Source organism: Hylobates moloch, unplaced genomic scaffold (genome assembly GCF_009828535.3).
Source record: "Hylobates moloch isolate HMO894 unplaced genomic scaffold, HMol_V3 SCAFFOLD_14, whole genome shotgun sequence".
In the NCBI taxonomy this organism is placed as follows: domain Eukaryota; kingdom Metazoa; phylum Chordata; class Mammalia; order Primates; family Hylobatidae; genus Hylobates; species Hylobates moloch.
In genome coordinates, this window is record NW_026652289.1 from 60,652,784 (window position 1) to 60,677,453 (window position 24,670).

General features: G+C 40.8%; 1 protein-coding gene across 5 annotated transcripts in view; it reads right to left on the bottom strand.

Annotated features, from left to right (window-relative positions):
- PIAS1 (protein inhibitor of activated STAT 1) overlaps positions 1-24,670 on the bottom strand; it is a 228,363-nt gene that overhangs the window by 118,832 nt on the left and 84,861 nt on the right. The window contains exon 1 of one of the 5 annotated variants that reach the window (XM_032175708.2): positions 22,810-22,889. The exons of 1 other annotated variant lie outside the window; for it this stretch is intronic. In XM_032175708.2, the coding sequence (XP_032031599.1) occupies positions 22,810-22,833 (24 nt within the window). In that variant the 5' untranslated portion in view covers positions 22,834-22,889. Of the gene's footprint in view, positions 1-19,553; positions 19,657-21,229; positions 21,409-21,905; positions 21,989-22,809; positions 22,890-24,670 lie in introns of those variants that run through there. 3 more of the 5 variants (XM_058427859.1, XM_058427856.1, XM_058427858.1) reach the window with 3 other exon arrangements.

A 24,670-nucleotide genomic window follows, 5' to 3' on the forward strand; every position in this document is an offset into this window, starting at 1 on the left:
CAAGTATAGTTAATGACACCAAGTAAGTGCCCAACAGATGATAATATGAATTCCTCTTCCTTTTATCATCTTAACACACCCTTTCCAGTTCTGTGCCATATATAAAATCTGAGAATTGTGCCCTTAAATATTCACCCAAGTCATCCTTAAGAACTTGGAATATGACAGTGTCAACACTCTAGGGCCCTGAGCATATCATAAGAGATTATCCTCCAAGTAACAATAAAATTTAAGGCTACAAATGAAGATTATTCAACTATTTGCGATTAAGATGACTCTTTTCTCCTAGGATTCCCCAATCTTTTTTGTTGTTGTTGTTGTTTTGAGACAGTCTCACTCTGGCGCCCAGGCTGGAGTGCAGTGGCGCGATCTTGGCAACCTGTGCCTCCTGGGTTCAAGTGATTCTCCTGCCTCAGCCTCCCGAGTAGCTGGGACTACAGGTGCATGCCACCATGCCCAGCTAATCTTTTGTATTTTTAGTAGAGATGGGGTTTCACCGTGTTAGCCAGGATGGTCTCGATCCCCTGACCTCATGATCCACCCACCTCGGCCTCCCAAAGTGATGGGATTACATGAGTGAGCCACCACGCCCAGCCTGATTCCCCTATCTTCAGGTAAAAATAAATATCTTCCAGAGTGCACAAGAAAATTAAGGTTATCATATTTCAGTCCTGATTTGTAAGTTTTAGACAGAAACAGGTTTTTAAAAAGATGTACACAAATGTTCTAAAAGCCCCAGGTGGCCAGGTGCGGTGGCTCACGCCTGTAATCTCAACACTTTAGGAGGGCAGCGGCGGGCAGATCACCTGAGGTCAGGAGTTCAAGACCAGACCGGCCAACATGGTGAAACCCCATCTCTACTAAAAACATAAAAATTAACCAGGTGCGGTGGTGGGCGCCTGTAATCCCAGCTATTTGGGAGGCTGAGGCAGGAAAATCACTTGAACCCCAGGCGGCCGAGGTTGTAGTAAGCCGAGATCGCATCACTGCACTCCAGCCTGTGCAATAGAGTAAAACTCCATCAAAAACACACAAAAAAAGCCCTAGGAATGATTCCTTACAAACTACACAGAGAAATATTAAAAAGAAAACAATAGGTTACAGCAAAAAGTTATTCAAGTCTTGCAAGGACAGCTTGCCTAAATATTTTTTAAAATTCCATCAGAAGCCTATTAATAATAACAACCCTTTCTTTTCTATACAGAATGGAACACTTTTACTTGATTATTCTACTAGTTATAGATAAGAGAAATAATTTCACAACAAAAGCATCCTTTAGTCTATGTAAAGTAAAACTGCTAACTTTCCACGAAACTTACAGATCATTATGATCATTATCTTCAGAACAGATTATTATGAGTAAAATTTAAGTTTTATGATTTAAAGTAACATTCACAAAGTTACTACAGTAGCAAAAGCAAGTTTAAGAAAATGTTTTGGCTGGGCACAGTGGCTCACGCCTATAATCCCAGCACTTTGCGGGGCCGAGGTGGGCGGATCACCTGAGATCAGGAGTTCGAGACCAGCCTGGCCAACATGGTGAAACGTCATCTCTACTAAAAATACAAAAATTAGCCGGGTGTGGTGGTAGGTGCCTGTAATTCCAGCTACTCAGGAGGCTGAGGCAGGAGAATTGCTTGAACTCGGGGCGGGGGCAGAGGTTGCAGTGAGCTGAGATCACGCCACTTCACTCCAGCCTGGGCAAAAGAGAGAACTCTGCCTCAAAAAAAAAAAAAAAAAAAAAGAAAGAAAGAAAATGTTTTTATTTTCTTTCAAAAATTCCATTAATGTACATAAAAATACATTTTCAAGGTGAGGCCCATGAAAACATATTACACATTCTTCCTGAAATTTATGGAAAAGGAAAATGAGCTACTCACAAAACTCTGAGGCCAAAAACCCAAACAGACTATACTTTTTAGCATCCATTTTAACATATCCAGAACATTAAACAAAAAAGCAAAAAGAAAAAGAAAGGAATGCTAAAGTTACAGATAAGAAGCAATTTTTTTAAAAGCACAAAAAGAGAAAAAGTTTAGCTATCTACAACTTACTCTGTCAAAAAGAAAAAAAAAAAGTTTAACTGTCCATGTCTAAAGGACAATTCAAAACTAGCCAAAAGAAGAAATGATCCGTGGTTATGGTTTTTTAAAAAAAGTCTTTTGCCGGGCGCGGTGGCTCACGCTTGTAATCCCAGCACTTTGGGAGGCCGAGGCGGGCGGATCACGAGGTCAGGAGATCGAGACCACGGTGAAACCCCGTCTCTACTCAAAATACAAAAAAATTAGCCGGGCATGGTGGCGGGCGCCTGTAGTCCCAGCTACTCGGAGAGGCTGAGGCAGGAGAATGGCGTGAACCCGGGAGGCGGAGCTTGCAGTGAGCCGAGATCGTGCCACTGCACTCCAGCCTGGGTGACAGAGCGAGACTCCGTCTCAAAATAAAAAAAATAAATAAATAAAAATTTTTTTTAAAAAAAGTCTTTTATCTTTTGTGGACATTAGAAAGTTAAATAAAATTTGAGGTTTATCATAATCAGTCAAAAAGAACAATAACTGAAAACTCATTCTTAATACCATTCCTTGAACATATAGCTAATCAAATTCCACAGTACTTCTCCAAATACTCAATGCAGCCAATGTTCTTAAAAATTTAAAAATAAAAGTTATTTTACTTCCTGTAATCCCAGCACTTTGGGAGGCTACTCAGGAGGCTGAGGTGGGAGGATGGCTTGAGCCCAGCTCATCAAGCCTCCAGCCTGGGCGAAAGAGCATGACCCTGTTTAAAATAAAAATAAAACTAAAAAAATTTAATTTTTAAAAAAGGAAAAAAAAGTAGAGATAAACTCTATGACAGAAGAAAAACAATTATCACTGAATCCTAAGTCTAAAGTAATCCTTTCACTCAGCTCAGTCTTCCTGAGTGATCTCATCCACTCGTAACTTCAAAACGCCATCCCTAAATTAACAATTTCCAAATCTTTATTTCCAGCCTAACCTTGGTCTCCTAAACTCCAAATCCACATCTGCTAAACACCTCTCCTTATATCCCTGGAGTCATCAACTCAACATATTCAAATCTAACACATCAACTCTCTCCAAACCTTCCATCCATCTAATCACCCAGAAGCTGCTACACAATCTTCTTGTTCATGTCCAATCAATTTACCAAGTCCTGTCAATCTTAACACCTTAAAATGTCTAAGTCCCTATGACCACTCTAATTCAGAATCTGCAAGAGACTCTTAACTTTTCTCCCTGCCTCCAATATTATCCTCTCCAAGTCATTCTCCTCACTATTGCCAGTGATCGTTCTAAAATATAAATCTAATGATGTCACGCTTGTGCTTAAACTTTTCCATGATCATCTACTGCACCCAGAGGCCCCATCTCCTTAGCATGACCACTGTAACCAATCTTTTAACCAACTCTCCATCTTCCAGGACTTTTGCATATGCTGTTCTTTCAAGGAGAAGCTCTTCTCCCCACTCCCATCCCAGCCTTTTACTAGCTAACTCCAACTCATTCAGTTCTCAATTTTGATGTCACAACCTTTGGGATATTTTCCTTAATCTACTCCTAACATTAAAAAAATTTACCCTTTTATGTGCTCTCCTGTTTAACTCAGTTTACTGCTGTTATGCCATATGTAGAGAGGCCCTGTTTACTTGTCAATTCTTGACCAAAATATATACTCTGTCTATAGAGACTGTCTTGTTCATTGTCAATAAACACGAGTAACAACGGTTTGGCACCTGTTAATTATTACAAACCATATTGGTAATGCAAATCTATTAGAAATTATACATATAACCTCGCCGGGCACGGTGGCTCACGCCTGTAATCCCAGCACTTTGGGAGGCCGAGATGGGTGGATCACGACGTCAGGAGATCGAGACCATCCTGGCTAACACGGTGAAACCCCGTCTCTACTAAAAAATACAAAAAAATGAGCTGAGCGTAGTGGCAGGCACCTGTAGTCCCAGCTACTCAGGAGGCTGAGGCAGGAGAATGGCGTGAACCCAGGAGGCGGAGGTTGCAGTGAGCTGAGATTGTGCCACTGCCCTCCAGCCTGGGCAACAGAGTAAGACTCCATCTCAAAAAAAATAAATTATACATATAACCTCTCACAAATAAGGACATTATATAAATGTACCAGTGCCTACTGAGCATACTGGCATCCAAACTCAGCAACTAGTGTTCAAAAAATAATTTTTTAGTTTAAGGGCTAAACTGAAGTTTATACTTAATCCTATAAAGAATGAGAAGTTATAAAAACATTTACAATTGCAGAAAATGTTAAAGGGAGGAAACGGACATAAAAAAATCAATCTAATTGAAGGGGGATGTAAGATGAGTCCAATTTAGAGGCTGTTTTATGAATACGAAATTGACACTACAAGAGTCTGAAATAGTGATGGTAACAACTGAGAAGGAAAGGAAGGCATAACATTAAGAAGATTTAAAAAGACTTGGATGTGGAGGAAGTCTGTAGTTCAGATGGTTCAGAAATAGGGAAGACTTCTTTGAGTACACTAACTCAGTCAGGTTTCCTGGTTAATGTTCTTGCAAAATTCTGCCCCTTTCCTTTATAGCATTCAACATAGTATCAGACTATACATAGTTTCAATGTGGAAAATTCTCATAACAATCTGGCCCCAACTTCCTATAACTCTTTTTTTTTTGTGATGGAGTCTCGCTCTGTCGCCCAGGCTGGAGTGCAGTGGTGTGATCTTGGCTCACTGCAAGCTCCGCCTCCTGGGTTCATGCCATTCTCCTGCCTCAGACTCCCGAATGGCTGGGACTACAGGTGCCCGCCACCACGCCCAGCTAATTTTTTTTGTATTTTTAGTAGAGACGGGGGTTTCACCGTGTTAGCCAGGCTGGTCTTGAACTCCTGACCTCGTGATCCGCCCATCTTGGCCTCCCAAAGCGCTGGGATTACAGGCGTGAGCCACTGCGCCCGGCCAACTTCCCATTAACTCTTACTACTCTCACATAGATATCCACATGTGGATCTAGTAGCTGTTCCGCAAACATACCTCAATGTTTTCTCTCCCTCATTACCTTTGCTCATGCTGTTCCCCCTGCTTCAAAGAATATCCCAGTAATCACCTTTTTTAATTTTCTTTTTTTAAAGACAGGGTCTCACTCTGTCACCCAGGTTGGAATGCAATAGCATGATCACGGCTCACTGCAGCCTTGACCTCCCAGGCTCAAGCAGCCCTCCCACCTCAGCCTCCCAAGTAGCTAGGACTACAGATTCACGTCACTCCCCATGGCTAATTTCTGTTTTTTTTGTAGAGCTGGCCAGGCTGGTCTCAAACTCCAGGGCTCAAGTGTTCTGCCCCACGTCAGCCTCCCAAAGTGCTGGGATTACAGGTGTGAGCCACTGTGCCTGGCCACCAACTTCCAAAACTCTTCTAAGGCCCAGTCTGAAATAAGCTTAGCCAGAAGTGACCTCTTCCTCTTATGACACTGTTAACTACTTAGATTTACATGGTTATTTGTTTTGTTGGTATTGCTTTCTATTATCGTTTATTATTTTTCTCCTCAAAAGAAGGAAGCTGGCCAGGTGCAGTGGCTCACGCCTGTAATCCCAGCACTTTGGGAGGCCAAGGCAGGTGGATCACAAGGTCAGGAGTTCAAGACCAGCCTGGCCAACATAGTGAAACCCCATCTCTACTAAATATACAAAAAATTAGCCGGGTGTGGTGGCACGTGCCTGTAATCCCAGCTACTCAGGAGGCTGAGGCAGAGAATTGCTTTAACCTGGGTGACAGAGCAAGACTCTGTCAAAAGAAAAAGAAAAAAAAAAAAGAATGAAGCAAACTCCCTGAGGTTAGCCACTCCGTGGAGGGAAGGGAGGTAGGGGGCGGGGGGGGGGGGGGTGAAAAGAAGGTCATTAATTCCAAGAACAAAGAACAGCAGAAGAGAAAGCACCAGCAACTCAATGAAAATAAGCCTCAACGTCCACCCCCTCTCCCAAAGGATTCTGACACTGGGTTCTACAGACCCCTACAATTGTCCTCCCACCTAATTCCCATTCTACTTATGAGCAGTAATATCTCTAGAAAAGTGCTGTTCAAAGGAAATACAATGTAAGCTGCAAATATTGAGACACACACGTAATTTTAAATGTGCTACTAGCCACATTTTAAAAAGTAAAAAGGCCAGGCACAGTGGCTCACGCCTGTAATCCCAACACTTTCAGAGGCTGAGGTAGGACCATCACTTGAGCCCAAGAGTTCAAGACCAGCCTGGCCAACATAGTGAGACCACATCTCTATTTCAAAAAATTACAAGTAGGTGAAATTAATTTTAATGATATATATTTACTTAATCCAATAAACCTAAAATATTATTTCAACATGCAATCAATATCAATTATTAATGAGATATTTTCCATTCTTTTTTTCATACTATGTCTTCGAAATCCAGTATGTTTCACACTTACAGCAAATCTTAATTAGGACTAACCACATTTCAAGTTCTCAATACCCACACAGAACTAGTGGCCATAGTACTGGACAGTCCATCTTCTAGGTCATCCTGTCATTCACTGAAGTAAAGTTTTAGTACCTGCCTTGGCCATTCAGGCTCCAACTTAACTCCTCATCATTACTTTCCACCCTCAGCTACCCACTCCCTGGGCCATATCCTACACCTTTCCAGCAGAACCTGCACCACCTTCAAAATCACTAACTCGAACATTTCATTTTCCAACTACAACCTCCTTTTCTTGCTTCAATTCAAGAATTCAATTTCACAAAGATCTCTAATTCACTGATGTTGTCATGCCCTATCCATTAGCCCCTAAACATTTCTTTGCAAAATTCCCTTGTCCCTCCATGCCTGGCACATTCAACTAGTTCCCACTTTGTAGGAGAAAAGAATGCATGCACTCATGCAGATAGATGTTATTTTACATCCACAGTCGTCAATCTCAATGGGCACAGGCATCTCACTAAACTTTCCAGTGAGCCAGCAATCAAACTTCCTACAATAACTCTTTCGTATCTTTTCCTTGCTCCTCCCACATCTCCTTCCTCCAAAAACTACCTTTAGGAAGCATATATAAAACAAATGACTATTAAACTTTAACAACGCATTTAACATTATTTCATATTCAGAAAACATTTCCCAAAATAAAGTTTTTGCTAATTATTGAAACATCTGCTCTCTATAAAAATTCAAATGTGGAAAGGTACAAGAGAACCAAACTATTTTTCATATACTTATGGGAGTACTAGAATGTAATTTCTTTCTTTTGAGACAGAGTCTTGCTTTGTCACCCAGGCTGGAGTGCAGTGGCACGATGTCGGCTCACTGCAAGCTCCGCCTCCCATGTTCACACCATTCTCCTGCCTCAGCCTCCCGAGTAGCTGGGACTACAGGCTCCGGCGCAACCATGCCCAGCTAATTTTTTGTATTTTTCGTATAGACGGGGTTTCACCGTGTTAGCCAGGATGGTCTCGATCTCCTGATCTTGTCATCCGCTCGCCTCGGCCTCCCAAAGTGCTGGGATTACAGGCGTGAGCCACCATGCCCGGCTTAGAATGTAATTTTACAAAAGCAAAAACTCTATTTCATTCCCAAATGACATGTGAGCATTTAACACAGCTGATTTGGCATATAAATCAGCACTCATTTTTATTGATAGAATGACTGGATAAGAACCTTGCTTTAAGTAAATGTGATACCAAAGGCCAAACGGGCAAAAGGAAGGAGGAGGGAAGCGTAGGGGAGAATGCTTATTTGTTTGCAAGATTTAGCAGAGAATACCTATAGCCGCAAAGAATACTTATAGCCCAGTAAAGGAATAACTATTTTTATGTTTTACTAAGAGTTTTTTAAATGTATCCAAAAAAATAATGGACAAGGTCGGGTGTGGTGGCTCGCGCCTGTAATCCCAGCACTTTGGGAGGCTGAGGTGGGCGGATCACAAGGTCAGGAGTTCGAGACCAGCCTGGCCAACATGGTGAAACCCCGTCTCTACTAAAAATACAAAAAATTAGCTGGGCACGGTGGTGCACGCCTGTAATCCCAGCTACTGGGGCAGCTGAGCCAGGAGAATGGCTTGAACCCAGGAAGTGGAGGTTGCAGTGAGCCAAGACTGTGCCACTGCACTCCAGCCTGGGTGACAGAGCAAGATTCCACCTCAAAAAAAAAAAAAAAGGACAAAAACATTTAAGGTGTAATACAGACTTTAATGGTCTATGATTCTGCCAAAAAACTGGACTTTTCTCATAACTCTGATGGTTCAACTTCTTCGTAGATGACAGCATGGACAGATATAAACCTGAGCACTTTTCAAGACTTAACTCAGGCCGAGGCGGTGGCTCATGCCTGTAATCCCAGCACTTTGGGAGGCTAAGGTAGGTGGAACACCTGAGGTGTTTCACCTTTCTGGTGAAAGCCCATCTCTACTAAAAACACAAATATTAGCTGGACACAGTGGTGCGCATCCTATTCGGGAGGCTGAAGCAGGAGAATTGCTTGGCGAGTTCGAGACCAGCCAGGCCAACATGGCAAAACCCCTTCCCTACCAAAACTACAAAAATTGGCCAAGCGTGGTGGCAGACGCCTGTAACCCTAGCTACTCGGGAGGCTGAGGGTAGAGAATCACTTGAACTCAGGAGGCAGAGGTTGCAGTGAGCCTAGATTGCGCCATTGTACTCCAACCTAGGTGACAGGAGTGCAAACTCAGTCTCAAAAAAAAAAAAAAGACTTAACCCTGGGTAAATTACTGTGGTAATTAACTTAAGTCCCTTCTTCCACAAACATCATCAGATGTACTTACTGGAATCTATGAGCACGTATATTTGCCATGCTCTGTCCTTCAGGCTGGAGTACAGTGGCACAATCACAGCTCACTACAGCCTCAACCTCCTGGCTCAAGCGATCCTCCCACCTCAGCCTCCCAAGTAGCTGGGCCACAGGCATGCGCCTCAGCCAGCTAATTTTTGTGTTTTTTTGTAGAGACAGGTTTTCGCCTTATCGCCCAGGCTGGTCTCAAACTCCTGCACTCAAGCAATCTGCGCACTTCAGCCTCCCAAAGTGCTGGGATTACAGATGGGAGCCACCATGTCCACCCTATACATATTTCAGGTCTCCAAAACTTTCCTCTCCACCTTCTCCTATGAAATCCTCCTCTTTGAAGAACGCTATAGTAAATTTGGAAATTTACAAGACTATGATATAAAACATTAGATGCAATGGTTTTAAGACAACATTACAAATAATATACAAAACTATTGTTTCACTCCTAGCTTTTACCTTTAAAATAAACTATTGATACAAGTTACCTAGAGGAAATGGGGAAGAGAGGATGAGGGTGCACAAAAGAAGGCCTCAAGGTTTTAGAATGCTCTATTTATTAGGCTTGATGTTTGTTTTACTACCTGTCTATAAGTTGCACATTTTTCTATAAGGTTATACATACTATGCTGTATATAATTTAATTTTTTTTAAAAAAGCAACCAAGCTTTCTCTTAGAAAATAACACAATTTCTACTACCACTCAATGTAAATCTTAATTCAACACAGGCAACTATTTAAGAATCATTATTATATATTAATATAGTTTGTATTATAAGCTTCATAGAAAGTTTACAATGACCTCCAGTTAAATATGAATTCACCATATACAAATGTCTGCCATATTCCCCCCATAAAGAGAAACAAAATGATAGTGAGGGAAGAGAAAAAGAAAAATCTTTAATCCACAAGGACAAAAAGAAAAAAATAACCAACTAGAAATTTCAACAAACTTTTTGATGATGAAAAGCAGGCAATGCAGTGATAACTAAATCAGAAGAGGACGCTACAACCTACAAATGCCTAGAGAGGGGAATACTAAAGAAAGGCAAGCAAATCTAAAAAGACAGGGGGCTGTTGGAAAATCTGAACACACAGGATGGTTAGACCCTCAGGTCTCCTCTAACTAAATATCCAGGAGACAACCTCCCTAACATGCCCACTAGCCTGTCGTAACACAAGAAGCCAGAGGCTTACTGGAACAACTGAACCAGAGAGGCTCCAGACTCAGACCAGCATGAAGCTAAGATTAAGGGTGAGGCACAAGTCTAAACATGTGGAGATTAAGCAAAGTCTGCATACTGGTAAGTGGGACACCTTTATCCTGCCTTGTTCCCCAAACATTATCAGCCACGTAAGTAGCCTCAACAAGAGATTATAGAATTCCTCTCTGGAAAAAATGGACAGACCAAGACCTACTCACACTTAGAAGACCATTAATCTCATTCCTGGAACTATCTAAATTCAGAGGTGAAGACTAATGGCAATTCTAAAATTCATGTTCTTTTCCCTGATTATGATTCAATTAGACACAAAATACTATACTTTTTTTTTAAAGGTCTTTAACCTTTAAGATGCTACCTGATTTTGAAATCACATATTAGAGTAACTTCTGGGACAAAAATATTCCTTTTCCAGTCTTACTTTGAACCCTGGGGAAAGATGTTTAAGGAACAGAGGCTGGAGTTTTTCACACACCACTCTAAAGAAATGCAGAAAGAAACTGAAAAGCATTCAGTCTTACAATTTCTAGGTCCTGTTTCATGTTTATCTCACAAAAGGGAAAGGAAAAAAACAAAATAGGTAGAATGCAAATCAATCATATATATTTGATAAGAGCTACGCTCTGCTAGAGAGGAAATTATTGGCTAACATTAAGTTAAGGAATTTTTCATTTATTCATGTGATTCTTATATTTTACTACAGAAAAAGTAATCAGGCCAGGCATGGTGGCTCACACCTGTAATCCCAGCACTTTGGGAGGCTGAGGCGCGTGGATGATCTGAGGTCAGCAGTTCAAGACCAGCCTGGCCAACATGGTGAAAGCCCATCTCTACTAAAAACACAAATATTAGCTGGACACAGTGGTGCGCATCCTACTCGGGAGGCTGAAGCAGGAGAATTGCTTGAATCCAGGAGGCGGAGGTTGTGGTGAGCTGAGATCATGTCACTGCACTCCAGCCTGGGCAACAGAGCGAGACTTTGTCTCAAAAAAAAAAAAAAAGAAAAAAGAAAAAAATATAACCTTGAAAAAATAAAAAATTATATATTTCCCACACCATTACTGATTAAAAGTACTTCAAGCCAGGTGCAGTGGCTCAACACCTTGAATTCCAATAGTTTTGGGAGGCTGAGGCATGAGGATCACATGAGTCTGAGAGCAGCCTGGGCAACACAGCAACACCCCACCTCAAAAAAAAAAAAAAAAAGCTTTTAGTCAGCTGAGCATGGTGGCAAGCACCTAAAGTCCTAGCTACTCAGGAGGCTGAGGTGAAAGGATCACTTGAGCCCAGGAGTTTGAGGCTGCAGTGAGCCATGATCATACCATTGCACTCCAGCCTGGGCAAGAGAGGGAGACCCTGTCTCCAAAAAAAAAAAAAAAAAAAAAAGTACTTCAAGCACATTCATTCAGTACAATGCAAGCTACTACCCTTAGCATTACTTACAGAGATACAGGATTTAATCAAATAACTCTGCTTAGCAAACTGCCTTGTAAGAGGATCACTAGAAGTAAACTTTTTCCTTTTTTTATTTTCTTGAGACAGGGTCTCACTCTGTCACCCAGTTGGAGTACAGTGGATCTCAGTTCACTGCTACCTCCGTCTTCCAGGATCAAGCAATCCTCCCACTTCAGCCTCCCAAGCAGCTGGAACCACAGGTGTGCATCAACATGCTCAGCTAATTTTTTGTATTTTTGGTAGACATGTGGTTTTGCCATGTTGTCCAGGCTGGTCTGGAACCCCTGAGCTCAAGCACTCTGCCTGCCTTGGCCTCCCAAATCACTGGAATTACAGGTGTGAGCCACTGCTCTCAGCCTTATTTTTCCTTTTAAGTTATAAAAAATACCATGAGTGAGAAGGTCAAAGGGATCGTCCCATTTTAAATTAGGCACTGCTGTACTGTAAATTTTAAATTTTAAAAAAGATGAAGTTTTCAAAGTTCTTGCTCTTGGGACTCTTTTACACTCCTGAAAGTGGAGGACCGTCCTCCCCCCCAAAAAAAAAACTTTATGTTGATTAAATCTATCAATATTTACAGTATTTACAGTCAAAGCAGAAAACTTTAAAATATTTGTCATAAAAAAAATAATAATAGCTGGGCATGGTGTCTCACGCCCGTAATCCTATCACTTTGGGAGGCCGAGGCAGACGATCACTGGAGCCCCTGACTTCGAGACCAGCCTGGGGGACATGGCAAAGCCCATCTCAAAAAAGAAATTAATTAATTAATCCATTACTTGTTAACATAAATCTCATATTTAAAAAATATTTTTAATAAAAATTAGAAGACTATCATGGTTTTATATTTTTGCAGATCTCTTTAACATCTAGCTTAATAAAGACATCTTGATTCTCACATCTACTTTCCCATTCAATCTGTGTATTAGATTGTTTTGGTTGAAAAATATAAAGGAAATCTAGCCTTATGAAGCTCTATAGAGTTGGGAAAAAATAGAATATTTTTATTAAAATGCTCTAACCTTTTCAGATAACTTTCGATATTCTTTGATCCTTCACCAAAACACAACAAATGGCAGGTTTTTAAAGGCTGCTGCTACGCAGGAATCTGAAAACGTATCAATGAATATTTCCCACTCTGATAAACTGAAATTCATTGGTCTATCTTCCATTTCCAATGGATCTTTTTATCCAGGCATGATTTTGTAATATCATGCATTGGTTATTTGGAAAATATTAGTTCACTGAGTTATGCAGTTCTTCCAAATGTTGACATATTTCACTATGCAACTTCAACATAACACATTCATTAATATCACACTGATCTTATCAAAAAAGTCAAGTATTGGGAAACTGTCAAGCTCACAGTGGCAAATACATGTCTTCCAAAGTTCTATTTTCACTTGAAAGCTTAAATTTTATCATTAGTAACAAATATTGTCAGTTGTTTTCCTTGTAGTGACAGGCACACTTTGTTTATTTTCAGGAAAATGTATGCCAAATACCCAAGTCTGTATAACCATACTTTGCCAGCCATTTTTTCAAGTAAAAATGGTATTCCATTTAAAAAGCTCACAACTCAACTGCACAAGTTCTTTTCCTTAAGTTAACCATCAGATTTGATATTCAATAAAAGTGTTTTACAGGTACTTTTCATTTCATCATACAAAATATATTTTTTAATGTACTCAAGGATTGAGATACAATAAAATTAGTAAGTTTTATTGCTTCATCAAGGACATAAAGTTTAACCGGCATTTTTTTTTAATTCCAAGTGCATAGTGATGAACAACACAACTACTAGTACAATTTAGTACCACTGCCTTAATTTGTGCCAAGGTGCTGGCAGCTTTACCCACCACTGATTTTGCAAATGTCAGCACGCAAATAATGCCTATTATTAGGAAAATCATTTTGACCTGGAGAACCCTCAGAAAAACTTCGGGGAACCACCAGAGGCCTGAGAAATAGACTTTGAAAACCTCTGTAAGAACTGATGCATTACTTTTATAATTTTTAAAAAGATAATTTTTAGTAAACATTCCAGTATAACAGAAATACTTAAATAAATATACACACATGTGATAATATACTAAAATCACCAATAACCTGGTACCTCATACACAGCAGATACCCAAAAATATAATAAATAACAGAATATGATAAATAATTATTTAATAAATAACAATTACTGAGAATCTACTATAAGCCAGTTTCTGAGCCAGTTCTGTGCCTCTTCAGTCCCCTTCTTGGGTAACTTACAGAAGCCCATAGACCAGAATGATGATTTTAACATATGAGAAAAAATATTTACTCTGAAATCTTTCCAATCTTTAAGATTAGACTTGCATGACTGCAAGAAAAAGTCTTAAAATTCACCATAAAGCACAAGATAGCATGTTAAGTTCTATTTTAAGCACTATGCCATGAGCTTTTTTTAAAAACAGGCTTGCTCACATTCAGAAACCCAAATACAAAATGAATTGCTTTGGCTGAGCACTGCCAGAACTGCATAAAGACCCTGCGTTCCATTTCTCCTCAAGCTGTACAACCCTTACCTGTGATGTTTTCATTCCTATTGTTAAGTGAAACTCCAGCATTAATACTACAGAGGTTACATTAAATGTGGCAATTATTTTTTTTAAAAAACGAGTAGTGTAGAGCAAAACCATCAAAACAAGTTCTTAAGAACTTTTAACCATATACATTGATAAATTCAAGAGGTAAATCTCCATAAACATACGCAGGGAATATTATGCACTGTTAAAAAGAATGAGACCATCTCATTGTTTGGACATGTCATGGAAAGATCTTCACTATCTATTGTGAAAAAAAGCAAACTGTAGGATGCTAAACATACTATGGTCTCACTTATGGTTTTAGAAAAGATATTTATGTACATGTACATTCACTTAAGTTCCTTCTATGTGCCTAGTTTTGTTCTCATCTAGACATACACACACACAATAAATTAAAATTATACAGACATACACATTTAAATGCCCATGCAGAGAAAAAAATGAATACAAGGCCAGACACAAAAAGCGACATATTTTTATTCCATTTATATTAAATGCCCAAAATAGGCAAGTCTACAGAGACTCAAAATAGATTATCAGTTGCCTAGGGCTAAGAGTGAGGTACGGTTTGGGAAGGGGATGATGCTAAAAGGATGTAGGGTTGCTTTTCGAGGTGAAAAAATATTCTAGAATTGATTGTGGTTAATGGTTACACAACTTTGTGAATATACCAAAAACCACCTGATTGTGCACTTTAAAGAGGTGAACTGTAATGGGATATGTTAATTTTATCTCAATAAAGCTGTTACCTCCCCCTGCCCACCCAAATAAGAATACACAGATATACACCAGAGTGATTGCCTCTAAGAATGAAGATGATGAGGTCTTTCCATTTTTACCCTATTTACTGTTAGATCATTACAATGAGAAGTGTATTCACTTATTATCTCTATAACTTAATGTAAAAGGTAAATCTAAAACAGCTCTTGATAAATTATTCTGGATTTAATGTTATTCAAGTTCATCTAAGCAGCAGCAAGGAAAAAGAGCGAAGATATGACCCTAAGAATATTTTCAATTTAGACTGTCTTATAGACAAGAGTATCAGGCCCCAGTCTCTGACAGAAACAAATCTTAAACGTAATTTGTTCATCTGACACATGTATATTAAAAACACCTATTGTGTCCACAGGGTAGGGATGGGAGAATGGAGGGGTATACAAACAGAACACCAGCCAACAAAAAGATGCAAACTAACAGCTCTGGCTTTAAGTTAAGGGTTTTTGCTATATAGCTGAAGAGACAAAACACACACACAAAGTGGACTGGGGTCAGACTATAGAAAATCTTGCATACTAGACTGAGAACTAAGACTTTATCCAGTTTTTGATGGAAAGCTATTCAAAGTTTTTATAGATAGGAGTGACAGAATGAAAGGAGTGTTTTGGTGAAATTAACCCGGCAACCAAAGGGGGGAAACTGAAAGCAGTGAATAGCAGAAAAGGTAAAAAAGAGATTAAGTTTCCAAAAAAAGGAACGTTTACAACAGTCCTATGAGAGTTACTGATATCTCCATTACTAGTTAATATTCAAAGGATTTATGTTTGTTTTGTTTGCTTGATCTAAGGAAAAGCTGAAAAACAAAAAGGTGGTTTCTTCATTTTGATGAATTTTAGAAGTTCATAGCTAAGAATGAAGACTTACCAGAAAACTCTGAAGTAAGGGTTCTATGGAATTATCTTTTCATGTGACACTACTGAAACCAAGAGTAGAGGGAATCAAAAGTACCAGGAGTTGCACAATTTTTAACATGGAAGGGGAAGTATAGTCACAAACATCTAGCAAAAAGTGCAGTGGCAATTAATACTTCTGAAATTGATGACAACTAAGTACTTTAAAATTGTCTCTACTGCCTATTTCAAAGAAATCCTAATGATAAAATGTTACATAAATGCAGATTTAGGTGAAGACCAAAGTCTAACGAATCAAATTTAGAGTACGATCAATTTCCTCAAGTTCCTTCCATATGCACTACTTTTCAGATGTTGCACAAATAGCATTCTTAATTCACATATGCATTTATTAATTGATTTAACTCATAAAGGTTTTTTCTAAAAATAAAAATGCTTTCATTGCCTATGTTATCTTTCTAAAACCAGATCCTGGGCCAGGCATGGTGGCTCATGCCTATAATCCCAGAACTTTGGGAGGCCAAGGCGGGTGGATCACGAGGTCAAGAGATAGAGACCAACCTGGCCAACGTGGTGAAACCCTGTCTCTACTAAAAATACAAAAATTAGCTGGGTGCAGTGGCACATGCCTGTAATCCCAGCTACTCGGGAGGCTGAGGCAGGAGAATCGCTTGAACCCGGGAGGCAGAGATTGCGGATCCTTAAAACAATGTTACCTCCCAATTTAATACTATGGCAACACTTTGTTTTGAGATTAAAAATATGGTAAAGTCTTATTTCCATCTTCTCTATATTAATGTTCAGTATAGTGTTTGTTCTTTGGGGGATTTTTTTGTTTGTTTGTTTGAGACAGAATCTCACTGTCACCCCGCCTGGAGTACAGTGGCACGGTCTCGGCTCTCTGTAACCTCCACCTCCCGGGTTCAAGCAATTCTCCTGCCTCAGCCTCCTGAGTAGCTGAGATTACAGGTGCGCACCACCACGCCCAGCTAATTTTTGTATTTTTAGTAGAGATAGGGTTTCACCACGTTGGTCAGGCTGGTCTCGAACTCCTGACCTCGTGATCTGCCCGCCTTGGCTCCCAAAGTGCTGGGATTACCACGTCTGGCAATGTTCAATATAGTTGTAAAATGCCAGTTAGAAACTGATAAGCATCAGCTGGGTGTAGTGGCTCACACCTGTAATCCCAGCAAAACAAAAAAAACTGATAAGTATCTAAATAAGGTACAAAAACTTGCAATATTTGATCACTGTGATATAATATCCAAAATCAAACATACTTGCATACTTGAAATTCTACTATTCATAGAATAGTATGAATAGATTATAAAATACTATTTCATAATCGATTACATACTTATCAAACATTCTGATGCTGAAGTAATGTTTGCTTACATTTTGTAAAACCTGTATCTGCCATCATTTAATAATCTTATCTCACACATTACAGAAACATAAACAATAAAGGTATGACAATGAACAAACCAAGAATGACTAATTTATTTCACTGACATTTTATCTAATTTGTAGAGTGGGTGCAGTGGCACAATACCTCACACCTGTAAAAACCATTTGCAGGCCGAGCACAGTGGCACAGTGTCTCACACCTGTAATCCCAACACTTTGGGAAGCCGAGGCAGCACTGCTTGAGGCCAGGAATTTGAGACCAGCCTGGGCAACACAGTGAGACCCCTGACTCTACAAAAATAAAATAAACATTTCTATTGCTTTCTTTTTTTTTTTTTTTTTTTGAGATGGAATCTTACACTGTAGCCCAGGCTGGAGTCCAGTGGCGCAATCTTGCTGCAACCTCTGCCTCCCATGTTCAAGCGATTCTCCTGCCTCAGCCTCCTGAGCAGCTGAAATTACAGGCACCCGCCACCACGCCCAACTAATTTTTTGTATTTTTAGTAGAGACGGGGTTTCACTATGTTGGTGAGGCTGGTCTTGAACTCCTGACCTCGTGATCCACCCACCTCAGCCTCCCAAGGTGCTGGTATTACAGGCGTGGGCCATGGCATCCGGCCTGCCTTGCTTTCTAAAGCACAAAAAAAGATCTGTCATATCAATACATTTAGTTAAAATAAAACATCTGCAAACTTTGGTACATGGCTGCAAAGACACTGCAAAAAAAAGTAGAAGAATCTGGCCCGGGCGCGGTGGCTCACGCCTGTAATCTCAGCACTTTGGGAGGCCGAGACGGGCGAATCACAAGGTCAGGAGATCGAGACCATCCTGACTAACACGGTAAAACGCCGTCTCTACTAAAAACATACAAAAAAATTAGCGGGGCATAGTGGCGGGCGCCTGTAGTCCCAGCTACTCCGAAGGCTGAGGCAGCAGAATGGCGTTAACCCGGGAGGCGGAGCTTGCAGTGCGCCGAGATCGCGCCACTGCACTCCTGCCTGGGCGACAGAGCAAGACTCTGTCTCAAAAAAAAAAAAAAAAGTAGAATAATCTGATAGGGACTAGTTTAATAAAATACAATGTAAGCTTTCAAATGATCATATAGACCTGTATTTACTAACCTGGATAGACATGCAAATAGCAGATTATAAAGAATAGTGTTATTTCTTTTTGTGATGAATATACATATACATATGCTCACAGAGGGAAAGTCTAAATGGATAAATACCCAGATGTTAACCATGATATTTCTGAGTGTTGGGATTACAGGTACTGTTTATTTTTCTGCTTACTTTTCAGCTTCTCTGAAATTTTCCCAAGCAAAATGATACTTACAAAAAATTAATGTGTATGATTCCAACTAACAAACTCCAAACTTTTTGCAAGGAAGCTTGCAAAATGCCCTAGTATATCCAAAAATACCCTAGCATAGAGCTTTCTCAAAAGGGAAAGTATCGGCAACAACGTAAGTAGAAATCTGTGAACTGGGCACCCTAGAGGACTCCAGGTCTGCTGTAGTACCTTTAAGGCACTACACTTTTAAGTCCCTGCCACTTTTATTTGTATGACCTTGCAATAGTCACGTACCCTTTCTGGGCTCACTTTCTCTATCTATAAAAAGGATTTAGTTATTACTTGCCTTTCCTACCTCAAAGAACTGTTGGAAAGATCAAAAGAGATAATGTAATATATTATGAACTGCAAAGTACTATATAAATAAGATATTATTATTCAAACATTAAAAAAGCAAGATGCTTCATGCCACAGTCAAACACTTCAGAAAACACCACAATCAATTCTATGAAGTAATGAATCCGTTTTTGGTCGTTGTTTTTAAAGGCTACATCTCATCATAAACACCCAGTTTTTCTGAGACTTGGATACTTTTTCCCAGTTCCCACTACAACCATTGGCCATTTTATTTTCTTATCCCTGGTTACCAGCAAGAAAGGGTACAAATTACACTAAACTCAAAAGCCTCAGCAAGAACCCTGGAGCAGCATGCTGATGGAGTTCACCAGGAGAAACCCAAGGTTAATCAGCTATGGACTCGCCACTAAGCACTACTGCAATCAACAGGGATTACAAGAGACTCTTTGAAGAGAAAGACAATGGGATCGCCCAGGAGAAAACGGTGGATGAAAAGAAGGCGGTATTTCAAAACAATCACATGAAATACTTAGAAACTATACTGTAGTATTTTATGAACTATACTGTAGTTTTTTAAATACTGTTCATAAAAATGACATAAAACAAAAGCCATCTAAATGTGGTACTTGACAAAAGCAAGTTACAGAGATTCAAATCAAATCCATGAATAAACTGTCAGATGTACTTGCCTCTATCTGAAATAAAAGCAGACAAATTACAGCGTAAGGATCAATATTAAGTGGCTATTTCTTGAAAATAAAGAGGCAGAAAATAACAATAGAATTCACTGACACACTCATAGGAACTTTTATAATTATGGTTTCTCTTCCCATTTAACTTCATTATTTACTCCACTAAAATGATGATGGACTTCTTCTCTCCCACTCTTCTTCCTGTAAATTAAAATGGCAATATAACTTGGTTTGAGTTTTACTCCAAAAAAAAAAAAAACATTTTTTTTTAAAGTACTTTTAAGAGGAGTTGCATGAAGCTGTCAGCTTATTAACTACCAAGATCATCTGGCCATCACACCCTCCTGCTTCTAAGTTCTTAAAGATGACAAAATACTCTCCACATTCTTAAAAATGTCATTTATGGGTATTCCCCTAATGAAAAATTAAACCTTTCATAAACAAATGTGCATAGAGAATTCATTTTGATATGTATGACTCACAATCTAATTTTTATTGGCAATATCTTGAAGTGTTGCAGCTTGCACAATTCCTACAGGGGATAAAGATCTATCTGTTTTTCCCATCTGATCTTCGCAGATTTCTTATAGATTAAAAAGGACTCACTAAAAAAGCCATGAGGAAAATAATTATGAATACAATCCACAGCAAAATGAAGTATGGGGCTGAAACCTAAGATAATGAAAAGTCACTGAATTTTACACAAAGCTTCACAGTTTAAGTACTCTATTCCCATTTAAAATTTCAAAAAATCTAGATCTTTTTCTTCTTAACTCTGATTTTTCCTATCATATTAGGAATGTATGATATTTACCTCCAAAAAATCACAAACAAAAAGCCTTCAGAAAATATCATTTCCAAAAGGAGTATCTGCCAAACCTTACTGCACAGAAAATTATATATACACATTCTCTTTTTTTTTTTAACACATTCTCAAATAACTATGGTAGGCGTTCCTGAGATCACCTCCTCCACCCCTCAAAAAAAGAACAGCAAATCTAACCACAATAAAGTATTAGCCAAATTTTTTTAACGCCGCTATCACCAGCTAAGCAATTTATCACACAGCTCCTCAAAGTCTCAGACACACACATTGACATACCAACATGTCAAAACAGTTATTATAATTTGAAAAATTATACAACAGGAACATAAAAGTAGAAAAAAAAACTTCCTATGGAAAAACTCAAGTAGATTTGGGAGAGGGCAAAAAACGAGACTAATTTTAGAAAAATAACATTTCTTCAAGTGTTTGGTGTTTATCTGATCCTGGTTCATTTTCGTAAAGAGAAACTTTACCTAACAAGACTCACACCAGGGATCTGATCTATCCCCAAAGGCACTTTCTTAAAATGAGAAAGAACAAAGAAGGAAATCTCTCAGCATGTGCTTTCCATACTAGTTTCTTTGGACAGCATCAAGAGTGACAATATAGTCTGCACAAGCTTTTCAGCTTTATCCTATGGTCCATGTATAACAACTGATTAGCTATCATTCAAAAGAACTCCTAACAAAATAAATATTAGAAGGCAAAGATCACAGCAACATGGTGACTCTACTTTAAGAGAAAAATTATAGAAAACATGTCTTAAAGTTGTGTGCTTTTTTTTTATTGCAAGGGTTATCTCCAAATATTCAAATTCCTAAGGCTTTCTCATTTCAGTCAATAGTTTGAAACTGGGCAAAAATCAAAACCATCCATTGTAAATCTGCTCTCCCTTAAGTAAATTTGTAATTAGAAGTACATTTTAAAAGAATGACACTCAAAGCCAATACCTTAATGTACGAATCTTGGAGTGTAAACATTGTGAAGTTACTAGGAGAAAAGCTCTTTCGGTGAGGATATTCCATAGGAAAAACTCTACAGAATCAAATCTGGCATTTGGCTGTTCTAGAAGTTGTCGTTTCATTATAACGGAGAAAAAAATTAAATAATTTTTATTTATTATAAAAAGAAGACTCTCCCCAAAGATTTACAATTGTATACCCCAATCTCCACCCTGACAGAGATGTCAGTTCTCTGGGTCGAGACATAACCAGCTGCTGGGTTCACACACACAGGAAGCCACAGAGAAGATCGCGTTCAGAGCCTCGAAATAATACGCGTTAGTTAAGAACTGCCTGCTACTAAACCAAAATTATTCAAGCGGAGCCCCATTTGTCACAATCCAATCATAAGGGTTCCACCCCCCCTCCCCCAACTGCTTGTGTAGTAGTATATCTGCTACGGTAAAGAAGCCATCATCAGGTAAAGATTGGGGTGGGAGAAAAGCGGGGAAAAGGAGGCACCCTTTCATCTAATTTCATGAGGCGTGAGTAATTGGTACCAGTTAAGAGGAACGTTCTATTTCTCGGGGGTTGGAGTACCATGAGGGGAGAATTTCGTTCAAATCAACATGGCCAGCAAGATGTCCCTACAAACAAAAGGCAATGGGGGGATATAAACACGAACCATTCACCTCCATCGGCTACAGCATCGCCATCATGGTGTGTGCAGAGACCCCCAAAGGCTCCTCTCACCCTCCACCCTAGCCAAGGCAAGAGAAGGGAGAGTGGCAGCTGCATCCCCCCCTCCCAACACTGCTTCCAAAGACACACTCTTCGAGGGGGTTTCTCCCCTCGGCTGCCCGGAATCAGAGAGAAAGAGTAACGTCCCGCCCAGGCTGACTCCCCCCCGCTACCTCTCAGCCGAACCCCAACGCCGGCCTGGGGCTCGCTAAACTTTACAAGAGCTTCTCCCCCAGATCCCCACCCTATTGCCCCGGGATCGCGCTTCCCACAAGCTGGGCACCCCAGGCGCTTCCTGACAAGCGAGCAGCGGGGGAAAGCCGAGTCCGGGGCGGGGGCTACAGGGATCCACGGAGGGGCGGGGCGGCCGGAGCCAAGTTCCCGGGGGTCTGAGAAGAGCGCCTGACAGGAGCCCGGGACTGCAAAGGAGGAAGAGGAAGCGGCCACGGGGAGCTTTCCCAATCCCCCCTACAAGAGCACCCTGCCCCCAGCCCCAGCTCCCCATGGGGGGCGGGGAGGCTAACTGGAAGGTGAAAAAACCGAGCCCATGAGACAGCTGCAGCCCCTATCTCCCGACTCCTTATCTCTTCCCCCGCCACCCCCGCCAGGGGCGCCCACAACAATAACACGCCGGGGACGACCCGTCAGCGCCCCCGAGGCACCCGGGGCCCGCGGCCCGCCGCAGGCGGGCCCCCTCTGCTGAGACCGGGCGCGCCTCTCTACCTACAACTCCAGGCCCGGGTGGAGTCAGGCCCGAGCGGCCCCCCAGGGTCGGACCCATCCCCCGCAGCACCAGCGGCGCCGTCTCCGCGGCCGAATATTAGAAGTGAATTCGAGCTGCGCTTTACCTTTAGTTCCGCACTGTCCGCCATCTTGCGTCTGTCAGCGCAAGCGCAGTGAACTTCGCCGGGGGCCGCCGCTAGACCCGCCCCTCTAGCCGGCCTGGCCCCGCCCCGACCCGCCCCTCCACCTTCCCAGCCCGCCTCTGGCCTCCGCCCCGCTCAGGGCGCTCGAAGCCCCGCCCCGGGCACGTACAGCTGCGAGACAGGCACGTTCCATTTAAATAATGGCGCCAAGCGGCGAGGTTTGACAGTTACTGCCCCCTCGGCCTCCCAGCCCCCTATCCTAGCTCAGCCAGCTCCTCCTGGGAAGGGCTGGAGCGAGAGGGATGCTAGCCTGAGCCCCATCTCTCCGCGGTCCGCGGAACGCTTCCGCATAGATTCGACGCCTACGGTCACAGAAACAATGCTGTCCCCCAACCCCCAGTAAGCAAGGCTTTTCCAGCACCTGCTACCTGCGAGGCTACCAGTGGGCTAAAAATAGAAATCCATTACATTTAAGGGGCCCTTAATGAAGCATTTCTAGCATTATTGGCTCAGATCTTCCTCTTGATAATGAGGTGAGGTAGGCAAGGAAGAGATAATTCCCATGGTATAGATTCAGAAATGAAAGCTCAGAGAGGCAAAGTGACTTGCACAAACAAGTATTTTAACGAGGTGGCGTAAGGCAAAATTTTGAAGGTGTTCATTAACATTTTTGTTAAAAAAGTGTTTATTGACCATCTGCTGCCTTGTCCTAACGGCTAAATATACATGGAGAAATCAAAGTCCGTGCCCTTCTGTAGTTCTCTAATGGGGAATCAGACAAGTGAACGAACAAAGATACAATTGCAAATGTTAGTACCAGAAAGGAGCAAAAGGTCATTGAGAGAGAAAAAGGGTTTGGGAGATGTACTTAATTCTGGGAGGGTTTTATCCACTAAACTGACATTTAAGTAGACTTGATGGAAGGATTATTTCATTCCTTTTTGTCTCTACTAGAAGCCTTCTATATACCTCCTCCCCAACCCCCACTTTTTACTAATCAACTTTGCCTCATACCTCATGGAAAAAATGAAAGATATCAGAAATAAACTCCCTTATCTTCTCACCATCAAAACTACCCTTCTCTGCATAGTAACATTTGGGTTGCTATGAATGAAGTGTCCCTGCGCCTAGGAAGGCCAGTCCCTTTACAAGTGACCTGAATTTTTTTCACGCACATTCCTAAGCATTTTACTCTTACAATTATCTACCCTCCAGCATCATTAGTTTTTTCCTCTCAATTGAATTGCTCCTATCAGCATATAAATATATTGAAATTTCTCCCATCTAAAATAAACTTCCTTTGACTCCAAAATCACCTTTAGGAACTGCCCTATTTTTCTGCTATCTTCATAAATTCTCAGAAAGGTTTTTCAAGATCTCTCCAATAGTGCTTGTTCCTACCTCACTTCACATTCACTTCTCACTCTACCCTGATTGAGCTTTGGCTTCCATCATCTGTTATCACTTATCAAGATTACTAATAATCTTGTTTTCAAAGGCAATTGCCAATTCTCTATCCACATCTAAATTGACCTCTCTGTAGAATCATGAATAATTGGCATGGTTCCTTTGATTTGAAACACTTTTCCCCCTCAACTTACCTACACGTCGTCACAGATAGTCCTGTTCCCTCACTGGGCCTCCTTTTCCATATGCTGATTTCTCCTCTTTGGCTCAATCTTTAAATGTTGGACTGCACCAGGGCTCGGTCCTTGCATTCTTCTCTATTTTATCACCAGGTGATCTCATCTAACTGCTTGACTTGAAGTCTATATGCTCATGACTTTGAAAATGCTCGCCCCGTCCGGGAAGAAGTGAGGAGCGCCTCTGCCCGGCCGCCCCG